Genomic DNA, 20,465 nt, shown 5'->3' on the forward strand with positions numbered 1-20,465 from the left:
TTTTTCATGCCGCTTTCCCATCCAAAAGAGACGGGACACAACAGATGTGTTTGCTGTGACAGCAGATTGTCAGCATTCACGCAAGTCAGTGGGCTGTCTGACACAGTTGGTTAATACAGTGGTTCCAATTTTGATGTTTTAAAGACATAATTGTTGTGAGTGTTCCGCTGCTTTTACTTGAAGCCAATTTAATTGACTAACAAACAGTGACTTCAATTGAAGTCGTTTGTTGCCGTTGTGAGAAGCTGATTTTAACAGAATACTGCAAATTGCAATTTTGATCAGTGATGTGTTGGAATTGATTAAAGAGGAATTGGAATTGGAATTTGAATTGGGATATTAATTTCAAAAAGGAATGGAAGAACTGGAATTGACCCCGACCCTGTTTTAGTACACAATGTTTCACTGGTGGGTGGACTTCAGTGCACAGCTCAACACTAATATGCTTCCCTACATCCCATCAACGATCCACCTTGAGGAGTCTTATCAGAAGTATGTTTTGCTGGAATAGTTAGCAATCCTGGGAAAATAAAGCATAGCAGTTTCACCCGTTCCAGGTTTTACTACGAGCTTGATTAGCCATTGTGTGTAGGTAACAAGATCAGGTGTGTCTTATTAAACTTGCATAACCCAGACCGGATCAGACTGCTATGCAATTGGAGTCTTATTTGGTTTGGTTTCTCTTGGCTCAGTAACCTGTCAAGGTCTTAAACCCTGAATATGAACATATTGGGAGATCTGTATCTGACGGGTCAATGCAGAGATTATTTGAACCCCATGACTGTACTTGCATTGCAGCAGAATGTTGTTTTTAAATAGCTGCTGCTGCAACTCTCTGTTTTTAGTATAGTATGAGCTTTAAGATAGCTGTGCCGTTTTATGAGAGTTCTGGAATGTGTGTGAGTTCTGTACTGTTCTGAACTGCATGTCCTGTCCTGCTGCAGTGGCACAGGAAGTGACCCCCTCAGATTCTCAGACTGCTGACATCACCGCTGCTGATTAATCGACTGGCACGTCCAGGGAATCCCACACGAGGAAAGTTTTAGAAATACGTCTGGGATTTTTTTTAAAAAACACATATGATTGTGTCCTGAACAGTTGAGTTAATTGGTGGTGTTTTTGATTCTAACCAAGGCTTTAAAACCATACCTCCTGTTAAGCAGTCTTTTTCTGTAACCCTTTCAGTCCTGAATTTTTTGTCGCGGCGAAGAAGGAGCTCCTTTATTGAGTGTACATGAGAACAGGGCAAAAACATTCTTTACGTATATTTCTACACAACCTCAGACTGGGACCTAGGAGTCCCGTGAGATTCCAACTGCATGTGTTAACATACGTCGCTAAGATAAGGAGGGACCTTGAGGACAAAGGGTTAATTCAGGCTACATAGTTTAAGTAGAAGCAAGTACCCTCCAGGGTTGGGGTCAATTACTGTATCAGTTTCCACCTCATGTTGTGATGAACATATAAAGAGAGTCGGCAGGCCCAGCCGTGCATCAGGGGTTCTGTGATCTAAAGGGTTTATGAAATGCACCAGATTCCCACAAACGCTAACATTGGGAAAGAACAACCACTGCCCTCCCCCGTCCCTTACATTCCACAGCAGCTCCTCTGTGTATTACCCTGGCCCCTGCTTCTCCCTCTGTGATCCTCGCTCCACAATTTCCTGTCAAACTTTAAACATGGACAAAGTTTTCATTAAGAAAAACAAAACAAAAAAAAAAAAACTAACTTTTCTGAATAACAGGATTTACAAACCGTTGGTGCTGTCCAACGGTATTAGATCAAATTCTATGTTCGTTTGTGTGTTTTTTTTTGTTTGTTTTTAACACGTTGTCGCCTTCACAATGACCCCCCTTCTCCTGCTTCGCTGGCGCTGAATAACCTCAGGAAACCCGAACTCGTTTGATTGAATTAGAATCCTCAGGGGGGCGCCCCATGAAACCCCCTGCATGCTTACCAAAGCTCAAAGGTCATGAACTGCTCACGGTGGAGGCCCATTGGAGGCCGGATGTCAGTGTTGCATTAAAGGTGTTACTCGTCTGTCCCCCGTACCGTTTCAAAAGACTTCATGCCTGTTGAGGGAGTGTGTTGCTTTTAAAGGCACATGTTGAAAATATCAGCACTCTGGGTGAATATCCTGTTGAAATGGTTTTATTTTAAGACCCTTTCAAACACATCTTTTAGCCTGCCCTTTTAAAGTAGACCCTCTCATCTGACCATGTTGAGATTACTATTCGTTGTTTTATGTATTTAAATCACTCCTCAGTAATAAAACTTATACAAATGTGTTAATCACATCAGCACAATACCTGCTTACATGTTTGCACCAATCCCTCAATAAATCTTTATCATATGCGCCTAGCCTCCTTTTCATTTTATATATATATTTAAGAATTCAAGTACAGTTCTTGGGACCCTCTCTGTATGTATGCACTGGTTTTAAAGTTACTATCAAAGCAGGACAGGTATTGTATGATTCAGGTGCAGGTCACTGTTTGTAGGAATACCGGGATGGACTCCCATTGCACAGGATTGGATCCATTCCTGGTTTTACAATTGCTTTTAATAAGACACACTACCTGAGCTTTGTACCTATACACTGGGGCTAATCAAGCTTGTATTAAAACCTGGAGTGGGTGATATGCAATAGGAGTCTTGTTTCCATCCCTGTAGTATTATAACAGACCTGGGTGGCAGTATCTGCAGCTGCTGTTGACTTGCCATCATAAAGAAATGCATGATTTTGGATTACAAGTCTGTATGGATTAGCAAACTGTATTTAATTAAAACTGTAACCGGATCCTTTGCTTGTACCGTCTGCCGTAGCGCAGGGCTGAGGTGCTCCTGCACTCGGTGAGTTTCAAATGCTAGCCGACGATGATTTGGGAGACGAATGAATAATTGAGCTGCTTTCATGTCGCAGAGTTTAATGTAAACTGTAAACCACACGCTGCCTGTTCCAGGAAAAGAGAGGGGTTTGTATGACCATATCTCCTGAAACAGAGATCAGGGTGAATATCTGGCTGCATCACCCAACTACAGTATGCGATTGGGTGTTTTATGTATCATACAAATGTACATGCCATCTTTTTACAGTAGGTTGTTTTACAGCTTTATAAAATAGATGAATAGAAAAGTTGTCCGATTTTTGTTTAATTTCTTTTTCATTTAATTGATCAAGCAGCCCATGTTCACAAACACAAAGGATTTCCCAGTGCCCAAGTTTAATTTGTAATTCAATACTAAACAAAATGTTACAGAACTTACAAGAAACCGCTAAGGTGCATATACAGTATCCTGATTTAACCTGTGTTTTATTTTAATTATCTTAACGCCAACTGTTTTCAAATTCCTTTTTGCTGTTAAGTTGGCCCTACCCAAGTGTGATTAGTCATATTTCTTCCCAATAGCTGCTGTGGTAGTACCGTCTCTTTAAAACGCCTGTTTTTAGCAACGTGGAGACAGTGAAACCGTTGTCATGGATTCAGGTTCCAGAACCACCTGGATATTCTAGGGGATTCTGCTGGTGTGTTTTTGGAATTTCCCACTGTTGCTTTTGTGCTGCACAGGGCTGCTATAAGGAAGTTTCCCGTTCTTGGTCTCTAAACATGTTTCATGCGGTCACTACCAGATAACTGGTTTTCATTGTTTTAAAGGTTCTGTTTTCAGTGTTGTGCAATGCGACAGCCCCAAGCTAAATCCCCACACAGGCTTTACCTGTCGTCCCTTGCTGTAGCCGGGTAAGGCGGACTATTCCAGGTATGGAAATAAGACTTCCATTGCATAGCGGCTTGATCCATTCCTGGTTTTACCATGAGTTTAATAAGACACACATGAGTTTGTTACCTGTACACTGTGGCTAATCAAGCTTGTAATAAAACCAGGAATGGGTGAAACTGGTATGGAATAGGAGTCTTTCCATCCCTGCAATGGAATTCCAGTACAGTCTATAGTCTAATGATATTACATTGCAGTTGTAATGAAGGGATGGAAATAAGACTCCCATTCCATAGCGGCTTGATCCATTCCTGGTTTTACCATAAGACATAAGACACACATGAACTTGTTACCTGTACAGTGTGGTTAAATACAAATAAATATGAAAATGGTCATTTTTACCAAGCAGCGTTGGTTTGAATATTGAAACATTTGTCCGAGCACTATTTTACAAGTTAAAGACTGCTTTGGGGGGAATTGGGGCCTATCGGTTTTAATCCTTGCCTTTTCCGTGCATGCAAGGCCCTTGGATAAACTTCTGGTAGTGTGGAAAGGATGTTTGGGTGCAACTTAAGCAGCGAGAAGAGGAGGTGTTGTTGTGCTGTGTGTTTGCAGTGTGGGAGCGCTTGGCATTGAAAAGAGTGACTGTTTATCTCCCATATATAAAACAGACAGCAGTGATCTCACTAAGGGGCTGTGGGAAGAGTAGCTGTTCACTTGGTGTGTAGGAATCTTCTCCAGTGCCATCAGTTTGGGAGTGTCGTTCGGTACGCGAAAGAGAGAAGACGACAAAGCCAGCCGGCCTGCGTTTTGTGTTTTCTCTCCTCTCTGAATCACTTGAGCTCTTTCCAAACCATGTGACTGAAATCCAAGCTGCTTTCTGCTTTCAGTGCTCTCCCACCAGTGAGTCATAAAACTCCCATACAGAGGCTGTGCTGAGGTCTCCAGTGGAGATGTTATAAATGAGACGGCATGCTGGCTTTGATGTAGCCTGCATCCTGTTGTATATTACAGAGCAGACTTGGCGGAGATAGTTTCCTTCTCTTTTCAACATCTTTAACCTTGTATCTCTGTTAGGTTGCATGGAGGTTTCTAAAGCTGTGGGAAACACAAAGACACTTTGTGGCTTGGGACTTGGTTTCAGGAGACTAGGTTTCAGACCACTGCATGGCACACCAGGGCAGACTTGAGGTTTGATACAGTAGTTGCCTCAGACTTGGTCTCCTGGAACCAGGTTTCAAGCCACTGTTCCTGAAAAAGTGTCTTTGCCTTCTTTCTGCTTTCAGTATAAGATATGTAATATCGTGCAGTTTGGGCGAGAGGACCGCAAAGCTAAGCTGAGCGTTTCAAACTGTCTGAAATGACACGCCTTGGTGGATCCTCTCTGCATTCAGGATTGCCTTCTCCCCTTTCTTCACCCTCGCTCAAACTTGTGTTTGCTCTAGAAAGGAGGGAAGCAGTAGGAATAAGACTCCTCTTGCAGAGCAGTTTCACCCATTCCAGGTTTTACTACAAGCTTGATTAGCCACAGTGTATAGTTAACAAGCTCGAGTGTGTGTGTGATATTAAACTCCTAGTAAAACCAGGAATGAATCAAACTGCTGTGCAATGGGGGTCCTATTTCCATCCCTGCTGTGCTGTGCAGGATGTTTCCGTTTTCATTGTTTCGGTTCAGTAATGTTTGATTCATGACTTCCTGTTTTTGTGACTCGCCGTTGAGCTGCGGTCTCCTTTTTTGCTTGTTTGCGATTTTTTTTATTTTACAGTAGCAGAGCCCCCTACTGTTTTTTTTATATGTTCTGTACAGTAGCTGCAGATGTATTGACGCATCAGTAAGCAAAAAAAAATAATTCATAAATCTCAGCTATTCATTTCCATTAGCTACTGCGGTCGCAAATGTACCACCTGTTGTAGCCAGCTGTTTTCATTTCAAAGCATGGTATCTGGCACTTCTTTACAGTAAAGTGTGTTCTGATTTTCTGTGCCTTCTGAGGAAATATGTTACACTGTCCTTTTTTTAATGTTGCACTTCCTGGGTCAATTCAAGTCATCAGTGCCTTATTTTGAAAGAGTTCTTAGAAAGGTTTCTTAAGAAAATGAAACTGTTGACACGATTCCCTGGATGCTTCTTCATGTAGGTGCAAGCCTCAGAATGTGAAAAATGCATCTACACACACACACATGCATGCACACACACGCATGCACACACACAGAGCGCCTTGAATAAGAGACGATTGTAATTCGAATGCATTTGGGTTTAGCTTTCACAGCTGTTGCTGCAGCTACCCAGTACTGCAGATGATCACAGCTGGAAGGTGGTGAGTGTACAGTAAATAGATTAAGGTATACAGGTACAGAGAGGGCTAATCCCAGGATTTAACGGAGAACAATCAGTTTAAAAGAATTACAATCACTTCAGCCAGAAGACACGGGTGAGAGGGGGAATCAATAGAAATACCATCCTAAATGGTCCAAAGTGAACCCGAGTCACTACTTCAAACTTCGCACAGAGAGTGTAGGATGAGAGAGAGAGGGGGCATGAATGGAAGTTAAAGGTTAAAGTTCAAAACACGTTTTTCCAAAGATAAATCCTGCCGACTAGGGGAGAAATAATGAATTGCTCAGTGGAAATAGTATAGATGATTGCTAAAGGCAGTGCTGTATTTAGTAAGAGTATGATGGTGTCAGAAGTTGGGGGTACTTCTAAGGGTCGTAGGGGTACGCAGCACGACTAGATATAGGAGTGTTTGTTTGTTTATCATGTTGATAATGTCAGCTTTATTTCTTTAATAAGTGTTACTTGTCGTTCTATTTTAATAAACCCTGGACTACTCATTCTTCTCCCTTTCTTCCAGGACCAGTATGAGATCATCGATAAGCACACGCAGTGGGGTCTGGATCTGGTCGAGAAGTACGTCAAGTTTGTGAAGGAACGGACGGAGATCGAGCAGAACTACGCCAAACAGCTCAGGTAATTGGAGTATCTCAAACCGCAGCAGCCTTCCCTAATGAAATCGACAAGTTAAGCCAGCAAGTACGTCGGCAACATACAGTATGCCATGGCTTTAAATTCACAATTGGAGAAGTCGATGACTGACGTATATCAACAGTACGCACAGCATAGCGCAGTCCGATGATCTCAATAACGTAGATATTGTTCTTGCCAAGTGTCATTGCAATTTAATAAGTGATAGCTACAGCTGGATAAATGTACAGGACAGACAAACCTATATATTCCCAGAAACCAATACTCTCAATAACGTAAATAATGTTGATACCTTTGTCTCCGTTGAATAAGAATCGGGTGTAAAGGCTGCATGGGGAATCGAAAAGAAACGCAAGCCTTCAGTTCCTCATTCAGTCCATGCCTGAGAGGATTAAGAAAGTCATTACCAAATACTACTATTATGGCTTCCGGTAGACTTATTTTGCGATTATTTTTTTTTTAATATAATTTTGTAGCTTCTTTGATTTTGCATGATCTTAAATAAAAGCTGAATTATTTTCATCTAATTTTGAATCTGAATCCTAAAATTCTAGGGTGATGTAAATACATATAGCTTTATATGTATATGTGTTATTTTTGGATGTATAGTGATTGTTTGGAATTATTGTATTGTTATTTTATTGAGTGTGGTCTACTTACTGTAGGTTTCTCTTTGTATTGGTGCAGCACTATTGAGGTGTACCTGTGCTGGCCCTGTGGGCACAAAGTGATTTAAACTAGACTCCTAGTTTCAGAAGAACCCAGACTTTATCAGCTATCTAAACTGATACCAGGAAGAATTGGAACCAGAAGGGCACATGACTGGGGGCTTGTGGAAACGAGGGCATTGTGGGCCTGTGGTTCAAGTGGTGGGCCAGGCGGTTCCGGGTTTTGAATTCCTCGCATAAAACACTTTTTTTTTTTTTTTTCTCTCTCCTGTGATGGTGAAACACCTGAATTAAATAAAACAGCCATTATTTCCTTCTCCAGACTGGAGATAATCTTTAAAAGCATTTAGCATGTGACTGGGATCATTTATTTTCCAAACGTTAATTCAGAAGAGATTTGAAAGTAGGTTGTTACAATATTAAGCTGATAAGGCTGAAGGTTTAAAGGGTGTTTTTGTAGGACATTTCATTTTGGATACAAAGTTTTTTTTTTTTTTTAAGTTGATGCTTTGAATACTTGTGGAACAGAACCCCCCTTTCTCTCAGTTAATTTATCAGAAGAATGCCGTGAGTTTCCTGGCTAACGGAAAGCCAGTGTTGGAGTTTTGCACGAGCAGCTAAAACCCCCTTTCATCCTTTGTTGTTCCAGGGGTCTGGTGAAGAAGTACAGTCCGAAACGTGGCACCAAAGAAGACCAGGAATGCAAGTACGTGAAACGGTCCCCTTCCAGAACCTCCTGGAATTCCTTCACCATGCAGAGCGGTGGTTCTCAAACTTTCTGCACCGCGCCTCCCTTTCCTCTTGTCTGTGGTACTTTACCTCCCAACCTCCGCACACATGTACTTACACCGGCAAAAAAAGAAATCCAACATGCCACTGGCTTCTCTGCCACTGCTGTTGTGTGTTTTATTTTTTCTTCTTTTGCACTAACCAGCCACTGATCCCTCATAATAAGAGCAAACTTAACTTAAAACTGCAAGTAATAGTTTACCAATTTGTGTCCAATGCTTACTAATGTGCGCACCGCGCAGCAAGCCGATAGCAGACTTTGTCCAATAATATGCAAGCTTTGAAAGGCACCAGTCAGATGCACAGCGCCATCTAGAAACTTTGCCTAGAGATGTCAGTAATAAGATTTGCTTTAGATTCATATATATATTTTAAGATGTGCACAGTAATTTCTTTCTTTTTCCAGAACCTTATCATCCCCCCCCCCCCCCCCCCAGAATAATTGTATGTGTTTATTGCGGTCCGTGGCGCTTGGTTTTGCAAATGATCAAATTGTACATGATCTCAGATGTTCTAGTCTCCAGCATTTACTGTTGTAATTTCATTCATGAATTAGATACCCAGTAGATACTGTACACATGGTATTAAGCACTGTACTTGGTTCTTATGGCTCATGAGAACAGTTGCTGCTAGGATACTAGCTGAAGAGACCCATGCACTGCAGCGCTCAATGTGTCCTCTCTGCTCCCTTATAAAGGTTAATCATACATGGGGGGGTGGGGGCATATGTAAGCATTGTAAAGCATAGAGAGGGACGATAAAGCGCACAAACACTGCAAACTATGGTAAATGCGTAGTACAACCATTTCCAAAACTCTGCTTTAGTTGTACAAAAAGCTATTGTGTTCTCGTTTTTTGGGGTTTCTCATGCATTCTTCTACGACAGGCTTTTTATTTTTGAGTTTCGTCAGATGTGTCACTTTGAGTGCCGTCCCTGGCTACGCCAGAAATAGGTATCCAGGCTTGGGAGGAGTTTGGAGAATGCAGTTCAGCAGGATTCTCCGACATCTCTTCTCTCGGCACTGCTCAGGGCTTGTAAAGCGACAGGCTGGGTGATGTGCTGCACCAGGGTGCTGTGAAGTGCAAATGCACTTGCTTGTCATCTCTGGGAGACTGGGTTTTGAATTCAGCCTCGAGTTTCTAGTCCTGTAATCCACGGCATGTGATTTGGTACAGTTTTGCACTGGCCTCCTCCAAAACCAAGAACTGGACCTTCAAAAGACTGGAAGGGTATCCACCTGGCGAAGTAACTTGTGTGAAAATAGACACCAGTAGAGGCATTTCATATCTAGCTGATATACATTTGTTTTACCTATACAGCTATGGCCAAAAGTTTTGCAGCACCTAGGATTTAGGATTGAGACATCATTTAAATATTTTATTTAACATCATGTAGTCAAAGAAACTACAAAAATGATATTGTAAAAAGTCTACCGGAAGCCATAATAGTAGTACAGTAGTATTTCAAGTTAGATTTTTGATGTATGTGGAAAACGACAAAGCAGTATGTCATTCAATATGTTAACATGACATTATTCAGCAGGTTTCGTTCAACGTTATGAAGCAAACAATTAATTCTATAGGGTGTTTTGGCCAGGCTTGTAGTTTGTACAAAATGACAACCATATATTGATGCTTTAAAATGAAAGCAATGTTTAAGTGTCTTTTCATGAAGATACTTGGCAAAAAAAACTTATTACAAATAAAAGAACACAATTGAAATTACACAGGAATGAAGGATATGTTCTCCAGCCCCTCCCCGGAGTCTCCGATGATAAAGCGTTCATCTCCTTGTCAAACCACTGCTGGCTCTGACTTGATTTATGAGTCTGAAGCTTGTCGGCTGGGCGTGGATGAAGTTGGGGGTGACGTTGCGATGCAGGGAATGTTGTCAAGCACTTAAAATATTTTGATAATCCCTCAACCGTGGCAGCTGTAAGTCGTCTCAGAAGTGGCAGGGCTGTTTGACACATTGACCCTTGGCATTCTTCCAGGCAGTCCCGAGAGTCTCAAAAGCTAAAGAACTCCATCTTTTCCCCCTTGTCATTGTTTACGGTATTATATAATCTCTAATCTCCTACACATAAATATTTCATTTTTGTTTAGCAGCTCAAAGGTTACAGTCTGACTATTGTTTCAAAATTATCATCCACCTGTACGCCTGAGTGATTTCCATTGAGCGTGTTTCCACTCTGTTAGGTGCGGCTGCATTAGTTTCAGCAATAGCGGCTGGTTGAATTTGTTTTCGGTGTTTTGACAGAGTACATCCCAGATTATCCTGTGCATTGTTTCTCGAGTCAAAAATGTATTTCTTGCTTGCAAAAGAAAAACGAAGGAAGAAAACACAAGTCTAAGTGCAAAGTGACAAAGTTATACAGAGTCCCTTTTGGATCATTTTTATGTTGGCTTCAATAAAAAGTTTATCATTGTTAGTTATTGTAGTTTTATCTTGAGGTTAATGATGTCGTAAACCATTTTAAATGGCACACAATTCTGCTGAGATGCTAAGTGGTAAGTAAATGGTATTTTGGGTTATTTATAAGAACTGCCGAAAATAGAAAGCGAATGCACGTGTTTCCAAAGGGATTCCCAAATGCTGTCTTTTGATTCTGTGCTTGTAATTCAGTGTTTTAAAAATTACTGTTTGGTACTCTGTCCTAAACCAACAGTTTGTCAGTCCAAACTGTTGACAAACTTATATATATTTAGTTTTTCAAATTATTCTGCCTTTTATTGCAACTAGGGCTCCCATTCAGTAGAGGGAAAATGATAAAGGGGTACTTGAGCTGAAACCTCCAGACAGAAGAGATACAGGTTTAAACAGAAGGGTGGTAAACACTACGGTGGGACATAAGAGTTCTGGGGGCGATGCGCTTGAGAGTCTTCCTTTGTTCTCTTCGTAGGTTCAGTCAATCCCAGTCCTTCGTGGACATCCTGAATGAGATGAACGACTACGCCGGCCAGAGGGAGGTCGTAGCTGAGAATATGATGATGAACATCTGCATTGAGCTCACCAAGTACTCTCAGGATATCAAACAGGAGCGCAAGATGGTGAGAGGGAGGATAGAGAGAGGGAGAGACATTAAGCTGCTTCTCAAAGGCATCCCAAATGCAGAACTGACCTTATTCCTCTCCCTTTTTCTTTCAGTTTCTTTTGGAAGGGAGGAAAGCCCAGCAGTATTTGGAGTGCAGTTTTAAACAGCTGGACAGCGTGAGTGACCTTTCTAATCAGCTGGATGTACAGTAATTATCTCTTGCTTACATACGTATGCCGCAGTGTAACTTTTTTTATATATCTGGCGTACTGCTCATCTAGCAGTGGCGAAACTTGGTAAGGACATTCCCTCTGGATCAAAATTTAGCTATGTAGTTGGGCTCATAAAACCTGTATGATCATCAGAACAACACACCCCAATTTGATGAAACTTTGCTTGTTAACACGATCCCCCATATGTAGGTGCCTTGTTAACAGTACGTGACACCTGATTGGCTGAGAAATTGAAGGGTGTATCTTGGAAGCGCTTGCCGGGTTTTGATGCAGCTCTGCCCTTGTTGTGTGAAAAAGTATGCCGTTGATATATCGGGTGCCTTCTTTTCATAGCACTTCCACATGTAATGAATTGCAGTAGCTTTGGCTGGGAAGTGTGGGATGCTTGCACACACAATGTTGAGATTACTCTCCAGCCAGGAGTAGAATACTAGCCTGCCAAGTAAACATGCTGGGGAAGCAGCTTTGTCCCATGGCCAGAGGTAATTTCATAACAAACTCTGCAGCAGATGGGTGCTGTTTGTGTTTGGCTGTGGAGGCTGGAGCAAAGTATTTAAAAATGAAAAGTAAACGCTTTCATCTACAGCAGTGTGCAAATGTATAAGAACACCAAGATCTGTCGTTTTATATCACTGATGTAGAAACATATGAAAATATTAGAAACATGTAAGAAACAACTTCTAAAAAGTCACATGCATTTTACCATGTGTGTCCGTGTGTTCCTTTTCTTATTATTTTAAATTAATTGCATGTATGGTCTATTAAAGTCATTTAAACGAGACAATCACAAATGTTCCTATTGACAATTTTCCAAGATTTTCAGTTCCAGTGGTTTGATTTCATATGCACAACAAATCAAAACTACAGAAGCAATGTGATGTTCAAATACATTTGCACACTACTATATAAAGCCCTTACTTTGTTTGCAAGAAAAAAAAAAACCACAGATTTACATAATGGCCCATGCCTTGACAAAGGTTTCTTCTCACAAATTATTTGGCTGCATTTTCATTCTCCTAACGAGATCCAGAGACCAAGTGGAGATACAAGATGAATGTTACTGCAATGTGAGAGAACACTTCAAAATACAGACACAAAATTGCATGTAGCTGTTTTGTAATGGTCACTGTGTGCACTGTTCACACAATGGTGCTATAAATGGGTCATGGAAGCAACAAGATGTGTTTAATGTTCTCATGACAGTGTTGTGATGCAATCATGTAACGAGCAAGACCTTTTAATATAGTAAGTATTATACCTGCACGCTAGTTACCTGTATCTCAAAGAACCGTACTGTTTGGTAAGTTCAGGGATGGAAATAAGACTCCCATTGCACAGCAGTTTGATCCGTTCCTGGTTTCACCATGAGTTTAATAGGACACACTTGAGCTCGTTTGTGGCTAATCAAGCTTGCAGTAAAACCCGGAATGGGGGGGGGGGGGAAACTGCTATACAATGGGAGTTACATTTGATCCCAGCAGTTGAGAGGTGTTTCAAAGCTGCTGAAACGCTACCCTCCTTTCCAGAGCAAGCGCAAGTTTGAGCGAGAGTGGAGAGAAGCCGAGAAGGCCGCCCTGAATGCAGAGAGGCTCGACCAGGACATCAATGCAACAAAGGCAGACGTGGAGAAGGTACTGCAGCCCCTCGGTCAGACTGGATGGTCTTTAGCCACGAGGATTAGTGCAGATTACTGCAGATTCTACTCCTGAACTGCTCATCCAATTGTGATGCTGGGTTACATTTGTCGTTTTTTCCACCTGCTGTGCTGTGAGTGTTGGCTATGGCACAGCGCTGGACCCTCAACGCGTGCGTGTTTTATTTTCTCAGGCAAAACAGCAAGCCCACCTGCGGACTCACATTGCAGAAGAATGCAAGAACGAATACGCGGCACAGCTCCAGAAATACAACAAGGATCAGAACTCCTTCTACTTCACCGACATGCCTCAGGTTTACAATGTAAGAGACAGATTTCCAATGCTCCGAACCGGGACACTGATTCCAAACCGTTTTAAAGCTATACAGTGTGTTTTTGTAAGCATGCTGCTTGTTTTAATGTAGTGCTTTTAGCACTTGTTTTCACATTAGCCGCTGCACAACCACTTCACCTTCCCTTTCCAATTCCTGGCCATGTTTAACTGTGTTATAACCACATGTGTTTCTACCCTTCATTTACAGCATTTTGCATCCTTTAAATTTAGTATAGGGTGCTTCTCCTGTTAATTTGACATGCTTTGCATCCAGTGTATTTAACCTGAAGACACTTTTGTCTGTGTAAGAGTGGGATTTCAATCTCAAACTCATGACAACATTCCCACAATGTGAGAGACAAACATTTTAACTGTTTGAACAAAGCGTAACAGAAGAGCAAAAACCAAGTTAACAATCAACTGTATCTCCTTATCAAACCATGAAGAACTCCAAGGTGTTGAATCGGTAAGAAAAGAATCCACAGTTTCTCGTGTCCAACGGCCCTCGAAGCAGTGAATTCCTTTTAGTGATTGTCCCGTCTCGTTTGTCCCGTACAGAAGCTGCAGGACATGGACGAGCGGCGTCTGAAGAAGCTCAGGGAGGGGTATCACACCTTCGCTGAGACGGAGCGACGGGTCATGCCAATCATCGGGAAGTGCCTGGACGGCATCACCAAGGCTGCCGACAACGCCAACGAGAAGAAAGTGAGTCCCGCAGTCTAATTTCTACATTGCTTTGAGTAATTCTGCGGTCTTGTAAGAGAACTGCAAAATCCAGAGAAATGCCAAAGAAAAGAATATATAGCCTTGTGACAAATCTGTGATACATAAAATGTAGTTTTTACTGTAAATCAATGATCTTTTCCAAAAAATACCAAGTGAGTTTCTAACATTTTCAATTCTGATTGTCTAGTAAAATATTCTGCTGAAGTCCGTAAATAACTTAATTATTTAGATCTACCCTTCTAAAAGTTAACAGTATTTTTGCAGTTCTATACTTTGCTATGCTTTTACTGTGGGAATCTTTTACAAGGCTTGATTTACCACGATTTGCACTGTTATTTAATATGCTTTGTCATGCCGCATTATTCTTTTACAGTGCTTGCCTATGCTTTATTATATTTTGCTATGCTTTTACTATGGGGATAGTTTACCCTAATTTTTAATATGCTTTACCATACCACCTTATTCTTTTACAATGCTTGCTTATGCTTTCCCATGCTTTCACAGTGTTTTATCACACTTTGCTATGCTTTTGCTATGGTACATTGTTCTAAGGGATATCTTCATGTATGTTGACTGGTGAGGAGAGTGGAGGTAATGCAGGGTGATGTGTTTGCAGGACGCCCTGACCTTGATTGAGCTGCACAAGTCCGGGTTCCAGCGGCCGGAGGACGTGGAGTTCGAGGACTACAGCCAGGCCATCAACCGGGCGACCTCCGAGAGCAGCCTGGGTACCCCCAAAGCCCCCTCGGACCTGCGCCCCATTGGCAAGAACAAGTCCAAGCTGTGGCCTTTCAGCAAGAACAAAAAGGTAGAGAGGCACTGGGGTGGAGTGGGTCATCATGTCAGAATCACAATATCAGCCTGTTGGTCAATCCCTTTTTAAATTGATTGCTTTTGTTTTTATATAGCTCAGTGGCTCCCCTTGGAGGCTGCATATTGTAATAGTCTCTGAAGTTAAGACCAAACATTCCGGCATTCCAATTGTCTACCTAAAGTTCCGGAAGACTTAGGGAAGGCCTAGCATTGGGTGTGCTGTTCCATTCTGTCGTGGACAGCTTAGCAACACAGTGCCAGATATGCAACACAACAGAATAGCCTGGTCTATTGGAGGTGTTGAATGTTTATAAAGCGAGCAAAAATCAGATTCAACCCTTTCAGGACACAAAATAGGGGGCAAAGTGGTTTCAGAATGTGGTCTTTGGTTTACCGGGAGCCAATCCAAACCTCCAGAGTTGGCAGTGCATGACTGTCCCACTGGCTTAGTTTTAATAAGACCATCATTAGCCTCTCAACTTTCTAACCCACCAGCGCATATATGACGGAACACTCTGGTTCCTTTAAGTTTTTTTTTTATCTGGTTCTTTAGTGTAGTATTTTCAACTGTATTAGTTGTTATATTAGGTTACTTTTAACATAATTTAATTTTAACTGATGTTAAAATAATTCTAAATGGTCCCACTGTCTTGAAACGGTGTGTAGGAATCCAATGAGTTCTTACCTGTCTCGTGTGCATTTCCATTCACCTTTATCGCAGTGGTGTTCCAAACCTATATATATTCATTTTCAAAACGTGATCATTTTTTTGGTACCACACTGCTGGGATCAAATGATCTCGGGAGCAAAACTGTAACGCACTTCCAGAAAGACCAGTAAACCCGAGAAATTTCTTTAACCTAATATAGTACCAGACTTTAAAACCGTTTTAAAACGGGGAGGGAAAAAAAGGTTTTATGTGTCTCTTTCAAAACTTCACATTCGAGACCTGCTTAGGAAGTGCACCGTCTAGGAAATTATTTTTGTCAGCTACAGTTACTTAAAGGACACTCTGAGCTGGGGTTTGGGAGTTGAGAGGTCTTTACTTGAGCTTCAACATCATCATCATCCATCGTACTGACATCCCCCCTGGCAGATTGATGCATGCTGAGCTCCAGTAGGACGGTAGAGGCACTGTGCTTGGTGGGTCGCTCTCCACTGCATGATACGCTGCAGGCATGGCAACAAGACTCCCATTGCAGAGAAGTTTGAGCCATTACAGGTTGACTGTAATAAGGTCCCGCTGATACTTCCCTTTGGTAGTCTCACTCCAAAACATCTGCTGAAATCTTCTTGACATTTCTGCAACCCTTATTTATTCATGTTCGACAGTGGATCCCGGTCTCTACATTTACTTGCTGTACATTTCCTCTCCATTGCAACCTAAATTGGATCCAGACTCATTAGCACGCTGGTAAATGTATTGCTTCCCTTTCATAAACATATGCTGGCTAATGCTTGCTGTGTTCCCAAAGACCATTGGCTGCCACGTTCCTTTTCCAGCATGGCAACTAGACTTCCCTTTTAATACCTCTGTCTTTCTGCATGTCCTAACACCCGCCTTCCCTGTCCCGTTCCAGTGCTTGTGATTGGTCTAACGTGGTCTCGTCCTATGTTGCGATTTGGCTCTGTGGAATGTCATTTTTCCTGCCCCTTCCACTGATAGTGCCTCCATGCTATTGCAATAGTGGTGGCCAGCAAATGCTCTTAATCTGTTTTTATAATACACTATGCTGACTAGCTGTGTTTTGGTTCTGGTTAAAGAGTATAGCGGTGTTTTAATTGTTTGTTAAAATACAGATTGGGTAATACAAAACATCCGCCCCATAATCTAGTAGTATTCTAGTTAGTGTCTTGCAGGACTATAACTAAATAAAACAGCAGGTCAGGTATGTTAAGATGCATTGCATTTATGAGAGAGTGTGCACAGTACAGTACAGAGCCTGTTGCACCCAGCCTGACTAGTTATCACACCCTTTTCATTGAATACTAAATCAAAAGACTTGGAGAATTCAGCAATACAGAAGTCGTGCATAAAACCCATTTGAAATGTGTAGTCGCACAAACACGTGAAAGCATTCTGGAGGATTGAGAAAATCGCAATCGTTGTTTTGTGTGTTGCCAGTTTTTGTTTCCTTGTCCCGCTCTGAAAAGCCGCAACCAAGCCAGGGTGTTTAATTATTTCTGTGCAAAGTTTGCATCATTTGCGTTCATCCTTAAAAATAAAAAAAAAATATTCCCCTTCAGTCGCTGTGTGTGTAACTGTACCATGTTACGTTTCCTATCTATCTATTTATATAATGCATGTCCTTTTTTATATATATATATATATATATATAGTTATGACAACTTCTCAAACTCCATAGAGTTCACACAAACCTGTTTTAAAACTACTAAAAATGAAATAAAAAAAATCAGGACCGAAGGGGATATATAGCAAAAACCTACATGCATCTCAGTTTAATCAATTTTGATATATAGCAATTATTCACATTTTTGTGTCTTGATACATTTTCTTTTTGATTTTGGTACGCAGCCGTTTTTTCCTTTTCAGATTTATAAAATCGCGTGGGTAGGAACCCCTGAATAAACATACTGATCTTGATTCCGTTTTATCAGAAAACTCGTCAATGGCACAGACACCCAGTAAATGTGTCCCATTGTGTTCTAGCAGCAACCATTACCCTACGCTGTGTTGGAGCTCCTATAGCTTTACAGCAGGTCTTGCAGCAGGAAACGCCAAAACTAACTTTGTACAGTTAAATGAAATGGCATTGCTAGGAAATGCACAGGACCACGCCGGAAACCCAATGTGCTCTCAGTTGCGTATCCTGGATGTAAATGCATTTTCATGAATACAAAAATAAAATACGCAATTCCTTTCTCTTCAAGGGAATGCCCATTCTGGGACCCTGGCTTGGTTCTTGGCTGGAGAGCAGCCTTACTGTTTTGTTGTTGGTGGTGGTGGTGTTGGTGTATATTTTTCTGTTCCTGTGGTTGATCTAATAGCTTTTCCCTTTTTCACTTTGTGATTGTCGCTGTTGTCTTGTATCCCATGTTGTTGTTTGTTTGTCTCCTCCCTCCCCCCCCCCCCCCCCTTAGCTCCCTCCCCCTCCACTGTTGCCCCTCACCCCTCACTCCTTGGCCGCTAACGGACCCCCCTCCCCCAAGTTCAGCCGGGATCCGCTGTCTTACTGTCTCAACGAGATCAATAAGACGGTCAAACCCCGCATCTCGTCCTTTCGCAGCCTCAAGAGAGCGGTAAGTCCGCTGTTTCCATGGGCAACGACTGTTCCAGCATGCCTAAGGATTTATCAGCAACTAATCATACACCATGGCTGGGGATCGATAACGACAATGTCACTATCTAGATCGATATCCAAGCTTTTTTATTTTTTAGGGGGCTCATAAAATAAATAGCTCACCTTTTATAGACTGGGGTTCTTCATTGGAAAACTGTGAAACCTGTTTTGTTCTGCAACAGGTTTCGCCACTTTCAGTTTGTGACCAGCCGTGCAGAGTGATTGAGTAGAGTGGAGATCCGGGTACAAACAATCTGCAATAGGAAAGCATCCGGTATCCCTGACAACCGTTTCACTTGCAAGGATTTTTATTTAGCTTGGAATTCTCCTCACCAGCCGCATTCAATCAGCTGCTGGTCACCAATAACGAATAAATAGAAAATGATCGCATTAAATGATCGCCTCTCTCTCTCTCTCTCTCTCTCTCTCTCTCTCTCTCTCTCTCTCTCTCTCGCTCATATAAGGTGAGCTATTTATTTTACAGCTTATGTATAAAATATTATTATTTTAATTGTTTAGCAGACGCTTTTAAAAATACAATTTTTTTTTTAATTTAAAAAATGTTTCTTATAAGAAGGAAAATTAAAATAGAAAGAAAAATAAGGATACGGAGAGACATGACAGATGAAAAGACACATCAGAGATATATAGAAGCACATGAAGAATTATGAATATTTAAAATACACAACTAACAAAATAACACAACACACAAGCACCCCTTTCATGATTACTGCACGCGCTGCTGCTCACTCCGGCAGGGAAGATGAATCCGTAGCAATCCTGAATCGGAGGCAGCAGAAACAGCTGTGTGATGAACGCAGGGGAAAACAGCAAAGTCCAGCGATGCGCGGTGAAGCGCAGAGAACGCTTGCAATGATGATGTTATTGTTTGAATGAGAATAGAAAACAAAATAATAACAACAACAAATAGATCTATTTTAGAATAAAAATGTGTTTAAGGACGTGTCGGACAGAAGCTGAAGTAAACACAGTGCAGTACATTTATTTTTCAAGAATTCTGTGGATGATGTCATGATTGTCAGAATAGAATGTTCATTCCAAGAGGTTCCAAAGTTTGAACATCACGTGTCCTTTGTTTCCGACCAGCATTTGTTCCATAGACGTGTGTGTGTGTGTGTGTGTATACCTATCTCATTCTTCATATTATGCTGTTATTATATGACCAGTGGAATTTACTAAAGGACATTTGCGATACACAGTGATGTCACAAAGACTCCCATTGACAGCACAGCACAGCAGTCAGACTCGGTGGGGAAGCGGAAACACTACTGACCTTAAAACCCTCAAAGCCCTTGTCCTATCATAGCTGTAACTGGAGAATGCAGACTAGATGTACAAGCTTATCAGCTCAAAATATTAAACACAATATGTAATGTTTTGTTTAACACTTAACAACGGTGCTTAAATGAGCAAAATCTAACAGCAAGACAATCGCGCAGGATACTGTGAGCACCATGCCGAGTTAACTCGGGATTCTCTGTCACACACACAGGACTGCAAACCACTGCAGACCATTTCTGATGTTCTCTCGGTTTTTAAGAAAAGGGAAGTAGGGTTTGGTTTTCGTTTCCCAAATGCAGTTTCAGCTGTCGGGGTACAAACTGCTGTTGCCTAATTTGATGGCGAGCTCTTAGGAAGCGAAACAGAAATAAAGGGGTCAGCTGTCTGCTTTATGACTTTAAAGCTACTAATGGATTATTTATTTCCTCTTTTTTTTTTTGTCCCCGTATGCTTTGTTCATTTCTCCACTAGTTAACCCCTTCAGGTACGCAAGGAATTGCAAACAGTTTCTTCTTAAAATACATTTGAGAGCGACTCAAGTATCACGAGGCGGAAACTGACCATTTGGCTGACCAGATCCAACTTATCAGTACATTTTAAATCCTTTTTGGTACACCTTGTCGCAAAAATAAGAAAGTTCGCATCATTTTATTTGTGAGACACGTACCTCAAAGGGTTGAATGGGAAGTCTCATGTAGATCGTAATGATCTTGCCTGAATTTTTATCCCCAGATAAATATTAAACCTTTTTTTTTCTGTCTTGTCACGCTCCTCATGTTCGCATGCAAAAACATAAAAAAAATCTGATTTTAATAAAAATGCTAAATTCATGAGAAGGGAACTAAACTTGATGAAACTAGTTGGTTTAAGAGTTCAAGCGCTCGCGTGGATTTGCAGAGCGACAGTCTAGCAGTTGGTTTTTCCATG

The 20,465-nt window shown here is 41.4% G+C and overlaps 1 protein-coding gene across 4 annotated transcripts in view; it reads left to right on the top strand.

Moving 5' to 3' along the window:
- The window catches only part of LOC117968269 (cdc42-interacting protein 4 homolog), a 47,692-nt gene that overhangs the window by 21,247 nt on the left and 5,980 nt on the right, over positions 1 to 20,465 (top strand). For 2 of the 4 annotated variants that reach the window (XM_034915909.2, XM_059007199.1), the window contains exons 2-10: positions 6,573 to 6,688; positions 8,021 to 8,077; positions 11,064 to 11,211; positions 11,309 to 11,371; positions 12,955 to 13,059; positions 13,256 to 13,384; positions 13,954 to 14,100; positions 14,738 to 14,929; positions 18,037 to 18,195. In XM_034915909.2, coding sequence (XP_034771800.2) covers positions 6,573 to 6,688; positions 8,021 to 8,077; positions 11,064 to 11,211; positions 11,309 to 11,371; positions 12,955 to 13,059; positions 13,256 to 13,384; positions 13,954 to 14,100; positions 14,738 to 14,929; positions 18,037 to 18,195 — 1,116 coding nt within the window. The remainder of the gene's footprint in view (positions 1 to 6,572; positions 6,689 to 8,020; positions 8,078 to 11,063; positions 11,212 to 11,308; positions 11,372 to 12,954; positions 13,060 to 13,255; positions 13,385 to 13,953; positions 14,101 to 14,737; positions 14,930 to 18,036; positions 18,196 to 20,465) is intronic. The other 2 variants (XM_059007198.1, XM_034915911.2) reach the window with 2 other exon arrangements.

The sequence above is a fragment of the Acipenser ruthenus genome, chromosome 34 (genome assembly GCF_902713425.1).
Source record: "Acipenser ruthenus chromosome 34, fAciRut3.2 maternal haplotype, whole genome shotgun sequence".
Classification (NCBI taxonomy): domain Eukaryota; kingdom Metazoa; phylum Chordata; class Actinopteri; order Acipenseriformes; family Acipenseridae; genus Acipenser; species Acipenser ruthenus.